The sequence below is a fragment of the Schistocerca gregaria genome, chromosome 11, assembly GCF_023897955.1.
Source record: "Schistocerca gregaria isolate iqSchGreg1 chromosome 11, iqSchGreg1.2, whole genome shotgun sequence".
Classification (NCBI taxonomy): Eukaryota; Metazoa; Arthropoda; class Insecta; order Orthoptera; family Acrididae; genus Schistocerca; species Schistocerca gregaria.
In genome coordinates, this window is record NC_064930.1 from 96,547,053 (window position 1) to 96,559,152 (window position 12,100).

At 43.0% G+C, this 12,100-nt stretch overlaps 1 protein-coding gene across 1 annotated transcript in view; it reads right to left on the reverse strand.

Annotated features, from left to right (window-relative positions):
• Window positions 1-257: 257 nt before the first annotated feature.
• The window catches only part of LOC126294981 (protein-S-isoprenylcysteine O-methyltransferase), a 42,131-nt gene continuing 30,288 nt past the window's right edge, over window positions 258-12,100 (reverse strand). The window contains exons 3-4 of the mRNA XM_049987215.1: window positions 5,053-5,276; window positions 258-1,157 (exon numbers count right to left, since the gene is read on the reverse strand). Coding sequence (XP_049843172.1) covers window positions 975-1,157; window positions 5,053-5,276 — 407 coding nt within the window. The 3' untranslated portion in view covers window positions 258-974. The remainder of the gene's footprint in view (window positions 1,158-5,052; window positions 5,277-12,100) is intronic.

The window sequence follows — 12,100 nt, forward strand, 5'->3', positions numbered from 1 at the left end:
TAGCCTCTGATGATGTTCTCAGCATCAGAAGATGAAACATTAAGTGCAGAAATATGCCTTGGACTGTGGCCTAATGCTCAGACAATTCTGACTGTTTGGTCACATCTAAACTGTAATCAAACACAAATATCTGATTAGTTTACTTAATTACAAACGAAGAGCTGTAAAACACTGATACACTCCCTGCAATGTAGTGTGCGGCCACGTTACAACTTAAGTGGTAGTGTAAATAAAACAAAAATCATTTTGATAGGTTAAAAAAATTTAATACTGTACAAAAATACATGGCATACACAGCAGTAACATACTTTTATCGCTTTATATATATATATATATCTGCAAAAGTCATCCCCAAAGTCCTGTAACCAGGTTGGAAGTCCTAATTTCTTCAGAGCATTTGCAAGAGCTGACCACAATCCTGCGCTCAACCCTTCTATTCACAATACTCCAATGCTCAAGTTATGCTCTACATTCTTAATACCAGTTGCCATTCCCTTACAGAGTTTGAATCTGCTCTCAGTTAATTACTCCTGCCCCCCTCCCTATTTCATGGTTTCCAATATAACTCTACACTTATACCTGTAAATATCTCTTCCCCCACTCCCACAAAATTTGCTATAAGGAATGATATCAGAGTTACATACTGACACATCTCCCCTGAGTTACATTTTTTTCTACTACAATGCCATGACAAATTTACTGGCATTCAATGTCAACAGTTCACTTTTAAGATGAGAATCTCCGTTCGATATTTCCTCGTTTTAAAAATATATCTGCATATGCAACCTTATTTAAATCTTCACATTTCAATGCAGTTATCCAAAGTTGAAACCCCACCCCACCCCGCAAATTCCTGTTATCGCATGTTAGAAGTGTCAGCTTAATTTAAAAATATAATAATTTGTCTCCAAGAGCAGAGTCCATCAATCAGCATGCAGACAGGTTTGCTACAGAGTCGCAGGCTGTGGCAGGAACTACTTGCTGAGCTTGTATCCGTGGATGCCAGGCAGCCCTGTTGGGACTTTCTGCTGGTAGTCATAGTAATCCTCCCCGAAGAAGGTCAGCAGTGTCGCCTCCTCGACGAGGACACGCTCATCGAAGAACCGCCAGCTTGCTACTAGATAGCCGACTGTGCACACTGGGTTCACCAGCACCAACTGGAACAAAGAAGCAATCATTTCACAGAGAGAGAGAGAGAGAGAGAGAGAGAGAGAGAGAGAGAGAGAGAGGGGGGGGGGGGGGAAGAAAAGGGAAAGTAAGAGGGCTGGAGGTGGGGGGACGGTGTTGGACGCGGCGGGGGGAGGGGGTGGGCCACAACGGGAGGAGGCAGAGTAAGTGGGAGTGAGCATAGAGGAGGGAAGGGTGGGTGGAGAAAGGAGAGACGGCAGGCAAAGGGGGAGGGAGGGCAGGTGAGTTAGCGGGGTGGGGGAGGGAGGTCTGAAGGGGACATTTGTGGGAGGGGAGGGGCAAGGGGGTCAGACGTGCTAACGTGCTCCACTGAATGTAGGAGGAAGAACGTGGGGCCCGATCGAGACATCACCAACAATGCCTGCCCAAACGTTCACAGAAAATGTGTGTTGATGACGTGATTACACAATTGCGTGCGGATTCTCGTCAGCCCACACATGTCGATTGTGAAAATTTACAATTTGATCACGTCGGAATGAAGCCTCATCCGTAAAGAGAACATTTACACTGAAATGAGGATTGACACATTGTTGGATGAACCATTCGCAGAAGTTTACCTGTGGAGGCCAATCAGCTGCTGATAGTGCCTGCACACGCTGTACACGGTACGGAAACAACTGGTTCTCCTGTAGCACTCTCCATACAGTGATGTGGTCAACGTTACCTTGTAAAGCAGCAACTTCTCTGACGCTGACATTAGGGTTATCGTCAACTGCACAAAGAATTGCCTTGTCCATTGCAGGTGTCCTCGTTGTTCTAGGTCTTCCCCAGTCACGAGTCGTATGCTGGAATGTTCCGTGCTTCCTAAGGTGCCGATCCATTGCTTCGACCGTCTTCCTGTTGGGACACCTTCGTTCTGGAAATTTTTCTCGATACAAACTTACCGCCCCACGGCTATTGCCCCGTGCTAAACCATACATCAAATGGGCATCTGCCAACTCCCCATTTGTAAACATTGCACTGACTGCAAAACCACGTTCATGATGAACACTAACCTGACGATGCTACGTACTGATGTGCTCGATGCTAGTACTGTAGAGCAATGAGTCACATGTCAACACAAGCACCGAAGTCAACATTACCTTCCTTCAATTGGACAACTGGCGGTGAATCGAGGAAGTACAGTACATACTGACGAAACTAAAATGAGCTCTGACACTGAAATTAAGCGTTTCCGGACACATGTCCACATAACATCTTTTCTTTATTTGTGTGTGAGGAATGTTTCCTGAAAGTTTGGTCGTACCTTTTTGAAGACCCTGTATAGGAAAGTTAATCAAAAACGTTCTGCCTGGTTTCACTCTGAAACCTCTCATTGTGTCGACCCACTGACAGGATAAGTCTACATTTTGTGTACTTTCACTCGATTCTGCCCTGTGCCACCATCTTCTGTGGAAATCCCACTATGGTGAAAAGAACTATTTACAGTAAGAATATTGAATAAAATTGATGACAAACCAAGTTGTATAAGCCTCTTCTGGTGTGGTCCTCACACTAACATGTCAGTACATGTTCTGTCTAATGGCATTTGTAGTGAAATTATTACTCCAAGGGAGGGAGGCATATCCTTTTGTCTTGTTACTGATGATTAATACTAGCAACAAAAGTAATTTACATAGTAACAAAGCACTGACAATATAGCATGTCTAATATAAATATTGAAGTATTGTATGTCGTTTTATTTTACTACACACACTGGATCCAAACTGAGGGACAATGCACATCTTTGGTGCTGTGAGACAAAACACTTGCTCAGTGGTGGCAACAAGTATTCCACAGGTTGCCACTGTGGAGATGAGCACACTTCCCAAGAAAATATAGCATAACAATACAGGCATATTGAGAAAGGAAGATACAGCAACATTTGTGAGCGAAAAATGTATTGCAGTTTGAGCTACAATCATCTCACATTTGTGTAGGTTGTTAATGTATCTGAAGTATGGACAAATCGGCAGAAAAATGCTCCTATAGGAGAAAATGGCAAATATTCTCCTGTTTAAAAGATTCTACCTGTCGCCGATGTGGCGTCAAATAGAAAGACTTGCACCAGGCGAACGGCCTACCCGACAGGAGGCCCACGTCACACGACATTTCATTTTCACTGCACCTTTAAAATTTTTTCCATAAACTTTAGCCTGCTAGCATTTTCGTACTCTTTAACATTCAGCACACCCGTAAGTACCCCTAACTATAATTCGGTCCATTGCTCTAAGTCGCACATCCCCATCCATTCCAACTTGGCCACTCTCACTCACTCATTCAGCAGAACTCACTGTCGTTATCTCTGTCTGTCTGTCTGTGTGTGTGTGTGTGTGTGTGTAATTATCACCGTCTCTTGTCTTACAGTCACCATCTCCTCCATTTTGTTTTGCTACTATCTCATTTATTCCTTCCCGCTGCTGCCTCTATTTTTTGTTCTCGCTGTCATAGACAGTCTCTCACTATTGCTGGCTCTCCCCCACTTTCTCTTTTTCCCAGCACTGTTCTGTCACTCTCAACTATATTCCACTGCCACTGTGTCCCTCTCTTTCTCTAACACTGCCATTGTCGCCTTTGCTCTTTCTAAACCACAACCAGTGTCTCCTCTCTCAGCATAAAAAGTATTAATACCTTCCCCATGCCACAATCTTTAGGAAAATTTTCGAAGGTGCTGAGGAAGATAGAATGAAGCATCTGATACACCACTTTTCATCAGAGTCTTTTGCACAGGAACATATACTTATTTTTCGCCCGGCGCTGATGACCGTGCAGTTGAGTGCCCGACGAAACAAACACCATCATCGTCTTTTTTGTCCTTCGATAGGAGCAGTTTTCCACCGACTCCTTTCTATTCCCCACAACAGCAGGGCATGTCTCTCATATGAAAAGAATTTTATGCGTCAGTAAAATTCTGATAATTTACTTTTGTGAAATGTAAATAATCCAAAACTAATTTTACAGCACGGACCTGATTTTATGTGAACAAAAGTTTTGCGTTTGGCTTAGTACCACAATACAGGGTTCCCAGAACCCTCCTGACTACAATGGAGCCACTTTACATCATATTTCTCTGTGTTATATCACTCTATTACACTGATCTGCTATGCATAGCTGTCTTTAAATCTACGGCTTGGTTTCTGTACAAAAAAAATGGTAAAAGGATCATTTTTTTGGGAGTTTCAAAGGAATTGCCCACGAAGTAATGGTACCTCCGTGGGCCACAAGCCCTACCATGAATCACATCAAATGCAAAAAGAACCAACTGCTTTGCTCCATTTGCCAAAGCAGGAGGAAGTGTGTAATATTCATACTTTGACGCTGTACTGTAGGATAGTGACATTAAGACAATCTTTCTGTTGAGTATACAAAATCCAAGGGCTATTCAAAATACTTGACCCTACCTTTTTATCAGCAACAGTATGTAAGGCATGAGCCCTGGAAAAATCACGCTTTTATGTGTGGCGTTTTGGTACGTGTTAGATAGCGCTTGCTGTGTTAGGCCACACCTAGTGCAGAATGTTTATTTCTGAAATATGGTGTAGAGGAAATAACATTATTCTGAATATAGCTTCAGTGACGGAGTCCATAAAATCAACGTGGTGAAGCAAAACAGGCGAACTGCTGTTATGTACAACTAAGAGCAACCCATGACTCAAGACAGCTCCTGGATGGAATTAGTCACCAGCAAAGCTGAATTTAGGATAACTGTTTGGGACGAAATTAAAGTAAAAGTAGATTCTGGAAAGAGACTGTGTCTAGGACAAGAATAAAGTTTCCCAGCAGAAATTGGAAACCTCCGGTGTTTCAAAGCAAAGTAAAATAGCACCTACGCAACTACTTTCGTGTAAACTACCAGAACATCTGGCCAGAGAGCTCATCTCCTACCTGTGTGCCCAGGCTCCAGTAGAACCAGCCGACGTAGCTAGGGTGCCGGCAGAGCGCGTACACACCCGTCGTCACCAGCCGGTGGTCGTCCTCGCGCACGCTCTGCACCACGTGCGTGAAGCTGGTGCGCGCCGTGAACATGGCCGTCTTGCGCAGCAGCTCGCCGCCCGAGCACAGTACGGTTCCCACCACAGTCACGGGGAGGAAGTAGTCATACTTCAAGGCTGCCAACAAGAAAGTCAAGCTGACTAGCCACAGTCTACAGCCAGTTCCGGGCACTTCTGAGAATATCAGGTCACTAGAAATGATTCTCAAGGTCTAAAAAAATCATAACACACAGTGCAAACTTCAGGCTAGAATATCAACAATATTATGAAAAGGATGGACTCGAGTTGCAGAGGGGCACAACAAAATGTCTACTGGACACATTAAGCTTTCAACCAGAAAGCTGAATGGGGGAACCGTGATCATTGTCTCTGGCCGAAAGTTTACATGTTCAGTAGTCTTTTTGTTACGCCCGTCTGCAACTCAACATCACCACTATATGGTGAGTAGCAATCTGTCCTTTTCATAATACTGTCCTTATTCCATTAAGGATTTTGCATTGTTAGGAATAGGGTAGACCACTACTCACTGTAAAGGCGACTTGTTAGTTGCAGACAGGTACAATGAAAAGACACTTACACATTATAGCTTTTGGCCGAAGCCTTACTCAGCAAAGAAAACAAACACACACACACACACACACACACACACACACACATTCACACAAGAAGCACACCTCATACACACACACATGACTGCTACCACTGAGAGCTGCTAGCGGTAGCACATACAGGGTGGTCCATTGATAGTGACCGGGCCTAATGTCTCACAAAATAAGCTTCAAACGAAAAAACTACAAAGAACGAAACTTGTCTAGCTTGAAGGGGGAAGCCAGATGGCACTATGATTGGCCTGCCAGATGGTGCAGTCATTGATCAAACGGATATCAACTGCGTTTTTTAAAATAACAAGCCCCATTTTTTATTACATATTCGTGTAGTACATAAAGAAATATGAATGTTTTAGTTGGACCATTTTTTTCGCTTTGTGATAGATGGCACTGTAATAGTCACAAACGTATAAGTACAAGGTATCATGTAACATTCTGCCAGTACGGACGTTATTTGCTTCGTGATACATTACTTGTGTTAAAATAGACCGTTTACCAATTGTGGAAAAGGTCGATATCGTGTTGATGTATGGCTATTGTGATCAAAATGCACAATGAGCGTGTTCTATGTATGTTGCTCGGTATCCTGGACGACATCATCCGAGTGTCCGGACCGTTCGCCGGATAGTTACGTTATTTAAGGAAGCAGAAAGTGTTCAGCGACATGTGAAATATCAACCACAATCTGCAACAAATAATGATGCCCTAGTAGGTGTTTTAGCTGCTGTCGCGGCTAATCCGTACATCAGTAGCACACAAATTGAGCGTGAATCGGGAATCTCAAAAACGTCAGTGTTGAGAGTGCTACATCAACATCGATTGCTCCCGTACCATATTTCTATGCACTAGGAATTGCATGGCAACGGCTTTGAACGTTGTGTACAGTTCTGCCACTGGGCACAAGAGAAATTACGGGATGATGACAGACTTTTTGCACATGTTCTATTTAGGGACGAAGTGTGATTCACCAACGGCGGTAACATAAATCAGCATAATATGCACTATTGGGCAACGGAAAATCCACGATGGCTGAGACAAGTGGAACATCGGCGACCTTGGTGGGTTAATGTATGGTGCTGCTTTATGGGAGGAAGGATAATTGACCCCATTTCAACAATGGCAATCTAAATGGCGCAATGTTTGCTGATTTCCTACATAATGTTCTACTTATGTTAGTACAAGATGTTTCACTGCATGACAGAATGGTGATGTACTTCCAACATGAAGTATGTCCGGCACATAGCTCGCGTGCAGTTCAAGCGGTATTGAATAGCATATTTCATGACAGGTGGATTGGTTGTCTAAGCACCATACCGTGGCCCGCACGTCCACTGGATCTGACGTCCCCGGATTTCTTTGTGCGGGGAAAGTTGAAGGATATTTGCTATCATGATCCACCGACAACGCCTCACAACATGCGTCAGTGCATTGTCGATGCATGTGCGAACATTTCGGAAGGTGAACTACTCGCTGTTGAGAGAAATGTCGTTTCACGTATTGCCAAATGCATTGAGTTTGATGGACATCATTTTGAGCATTTATTGCATTAATGTGGTAGTTACAGGTAACCACGCTGTAACAGAACGCGTTCTCAGAAATGACAAGTTCACAAAGGTACATGTATCACATTGGAACAACCGAAATAAAATGATCAAACATACCTACATTCTGTATTTTAATTTAAAAAACCTACCTGTTACCAACTGTTCATCTAAAATTGTGAGCCCTATGTTTGTGACTATTACAGTACCATTTATTACAAAGCGATAAAAGTGGTCCAACTAAAACATTCATATTTCTTTACGTACTACACAAATATGTAATAAAAAATGGGGGTTCCTGTTTAAAAAAACACAGTTGATATCAGTTTGACCTATGACTGCACGATCTAGCGGGCCAACCACAGCACCATCCGGTTTCCCCATTGAAGCTAGACAAGTTAATTTGTGCCGAGGTCTCACTAAGCAGATGCACTTATCACTATGCCACACTGCACAGTGGCTTTACACAGCTGTAGGGACTACTCTACCTCACTTTTCTCCTCAATACAAATTACCCCTCACAGCTCAGTCCACTCCATATTCCCCTAAACTCGATGCATCGTATACATCTGAGACTTGAAAAGGTCTCTGGAACCATATACTTTCATTTGATTAAAGCACCAATGCCTGGGTTTCAGGTGGGATTCCTCTGTTTTGTTCAATGCTGAGGTGCTATTCCCATACAGTTGGAGAGCCTCTGCAATGCTGTTCAAGTTTAGGACTGAGATACGAATAGTAATTTGCATTGAGGTAAATAGTGTGCCAGGGTAGTTGCAGTTATGCAAAGCCACAGGCGCCTGGGTGATAGAGCGGCTGCCTAGTGAGCACGAGACCCGAGTTTGAATCCCGATTTTTGTACACATTTTCATTCATTGCTTCAACCTTTACATTTAGACTGTCCATGCTCAGTACCTGGGAACTGTCTAACTATTGTTATATTCAGTGATTTGTATTTCATACCAATTTAAATGAACTACCAAACTGTAAACATGATAGCGATAAGTGAGAACTGTGACATTTTCTTGTAAAAGGGAACTGATTATTTTTGCCACAATTGAAAAATTTCACCACTGTGATTGTACATGCCGGCCTGGGTAACTGCACTAATGATTGTTTGCAGAGAGAAAACTTGTCACCATAATTAATAATTGTACTTTGCACGGAATAAAATGCGTATGTTAACGTAATGTAAAATTGGTGTTGTGTATATCTTTGAGGAAACACCATATGACACTAATTTGAAATTTCTGCTTTGAAGTGATAACAACTGTTACGACCGTGAAGAGACTGTGACATTCACATCTGTTCCATCCCATGCTGTAGATTGAGGATCCACAGACCGCCAATGACCTAACGGCAGCCCATCCCTCGTGAGTCATTCTCGAATCTTCTTTCTTTTCCATTCCCTCCGAGAAACTTCAGGATGAACCCTTGTAGAGCTTAGTTGTTCTAACAATACTAGGAAAAGGATAAGATTGTTATTCACCACAAAGATGACCAATATGCGCACTTGAAACTGAGTGTGCTGTAATCGGCTGTAAATTGTACTGGGGGGTCAACTTTGTTTGTGACGACAGTTTGATGGTGGCCATTCACCCTGTTGGAAAACCAGTTGATAATCACACTGCCATAAAAAGCTGTTCAGTGTTTCAGCAGAGTTGGTACATGACATGACTGCTTTCACAGGCTTTGACAGGACTGGAATAGGAAGTGCTGGGTGGGTGGATTGGACAGATCTTGCTCCTGGGTGTTCCACAGGGATATGATCCCTGTGGCAAGGGATTGGGAATGGGAGTGACATAGGGATGGATTAGGAGGTTGTGTGGGCAACGGAACAGCACTTTAGGAGTGGTGGGAACAATCTTGGGTAGGATGTCTTTCATTTCAGCCTCAGTTGTGCTAGTCTAAGGTAGTATCAAGTGACAAACAGGGCATTTTTTTTTGTTGCTGGCTCTTGGGGGTGGTGCAAGGTTTGGGGGTGTGTATGGAAATGATGTGGGAAATCTGTTTGTGGACTACTGAGAGTTTTGGCATACTAGGAAAGTGAGTTCTCGTCAATGCAAATACGTCATCCCCAGGTGGTCAGGTTGTACGGGAGGGATCTTTTTGGGTGGGAGGGATGGTAGATGTCAAAACACAGGTACTGTTGATGGTTTGCGGGTTTAATGTGGGCAGAGGTGCAGATGGAGTCATCAGAGATGAGGAGGTCAACATCCAGGAAGGTGGCTTGCTGGGTTGAAGAGGACCAGGCGAAGCACATAGGAGAGAAAGTTCTGAGGTAGTGAAGGAATCAGGATAGAGTTCCTGGCCCTGAGTCCAGATCATGAAGATACCATCAATGAACCTGAACCACACCAGGTGTTTCAGGTTCTAGGAGTCTAGGAAGGTTTGCTTTAGAAGGCCTGTAAACAGGTTGGCACGGGATAATGTCATGCAGTCTTCCACGGCTGTGTTGTGGATTTATTTGTATACCTCCCCTTTGAAGAAGAAGTAGTTGTGTGTTAGGATAAAATTAGTTAGGTGTGTGAGGAATGAAGTACTGGGTTTGGAGTCTGAAGGGTGTTGGGAAAGGTAGTAGTAATTGGAGTGAGATCATGGGCACGAGGGATGTTGGTGTATAGGGATATGGTGTGAACTGTGACCACTAGGGAAACAGGACATAAATGGGTGGTGTGGTGTGATGTAGTGGAGACCCGGTGAAGTAAGCGGTTTGTACCTTTGATGTGGGAGGCTAGGTTTTGGTCAACTAGTTGGAAGTGTTGGTCAACAAGAGTGGAAATTCTTTCAGGGTGAGAACAACAGCCACCTACAATGCAGCATCCAGAGCTTTTGTGTGTTTTGAATTTTGGGTATCATTTGTTTTGAGCTGTGCCAGTCTCATGGCACACTATTTTTCAACTCGGCAAAAATGCAGATACAGCAACAATAGCTGCTTTTTCTCTCTCTTGCTTTTTTTGTAGCCTCCATGAGGCTGCAAGTCTATCCACCTCTGCTGCAGATAAGGTATTACCACTAATGAGTGGTCATGTATACCTCCAATGCTGACAAGTCACAACAGTGACGTGGTGTTTGTGTGTCAGAAGGCTGTGTGGAATCAGTAATGTAAGGCAGGTCAACATGGAGATATGACACACTGGCAAGAAAGGAGTTACCTTGTTTGAAATTGCCTACTACCACACCATGAATAAAGTTGCCCAATTTGTCTGTGTATCAACGTGGACCGTCTGACACGATATACAGAATAGTGAACCACTTGCAACCACATGACGCAACATAAGAACAGTGGTTGCAAACTGACACAGAACAGAGCCAAGTGTCACACCTTGTGTATCTACAGCTACACAATTACAATTCACAATCACGTGTCAAGCAGAGTGTTCATCAAACAACCTTACAGGTACAGGTACTTCTGACACAGAACAGAGCCAAGTGTCACACCTTGTCTATCTACAGCTACACAATTACAATTCACAATCACGTGTTGAGCAGAGTGTTCATCAAACAACCTTACAGTTTCAGGTACTTCTATACTGTTCCACTGTCAAACGGCACGCAGGAAAAAGTGAGCATTTAAATCTTTTCTTGCAAGCTCTGATTTCTCTTATTTCATTATTATGATCATTTTTCCCTAAGTAGGTGGGTGCCAACAAAATATTTTCATACACCGAGGAGAAAGTTGGTTATCAAAATTTCACGAGAAGGTCAGGCCGCAGCCAAAAATTGCCTTTGTTTTAATAACTGCTACCCCAATTCTTGCATCATGTCCAGGGTGCGCTCTCCCCTACTTCGCAATAATACAAAATGATCCGCCCTTCCTCGAACCTTTGCAATGTCCTTCGTCAGTCGCACCTGATGCGCATCCCACATTACACAGCAGTACTTCAGAAGAGGTCAGGTGAGGGTAGTATAAGCAGTCTCTTTAGTAGGCCTGTTCCACTTTCAGTGTGTTCTGCAAATAAATCACAGCCTTTGGTTTGCTTTCTGCACAACATTAATCAGTGTGATCATTCCACATTAAGTTACTGTAATTGTAAGCCCAAAGTATTTAGTTGAACTGATAGAATTTAGATTTGTGATTTCCTGTGTAGCCGAAATTCAGCATATTCCGTGGATGACTTCACACTTTTCGTTATTTGGAGTCAACTGCCACTTTCTGCACCACACACATTTGTCTTGATAATCTAACGACTTTAGGGTACAGTAAATGACAGCATCATCTCCAAATAATCTAAGAGGGCTACTCAGATTGTCTCCCAAACTGTTTATGTAGATCACAAACATCAGAGGGCCTACAACACTTCCTTGTGGAACGCCAGATATCACTTCTGTTTCACGCAATCACTTCCCCTCAATTATTATGAACTGTGACCTTTCTGACAGGAACCCACGAATCCCGCCACACAACTGAGACAGTACTCACGCACACAATCTGATTAGATGTTGCTTGTGGGAAACAGTGTTTAAAGTATTCTGGAAATCTAAAAGTACAGAATGAATTCGACATCCCCTGTCGATAGCTGTCATTACTTTGTGAGCATAAAGAGAGAGTTGTGTTTCACAAGAACAATATTTCCAGAATCTGTGTTAACTGTTTGTCAATAATTTTTCTTGTTTTGGGTAAATCATAATATTTGAGTGCGTTACATGTTTCAAAATCCTACAGTAAATAGACATTAGCAATAAGAGTCTGTAACTGAGTGGATTTCTCCTATTTGCTTTCCTGTCCATTTGTGTGACTTGTGCAACTTTTCACACTTTAGGTATGGATCTTTCTACAAGCGAGTGGTTGTAC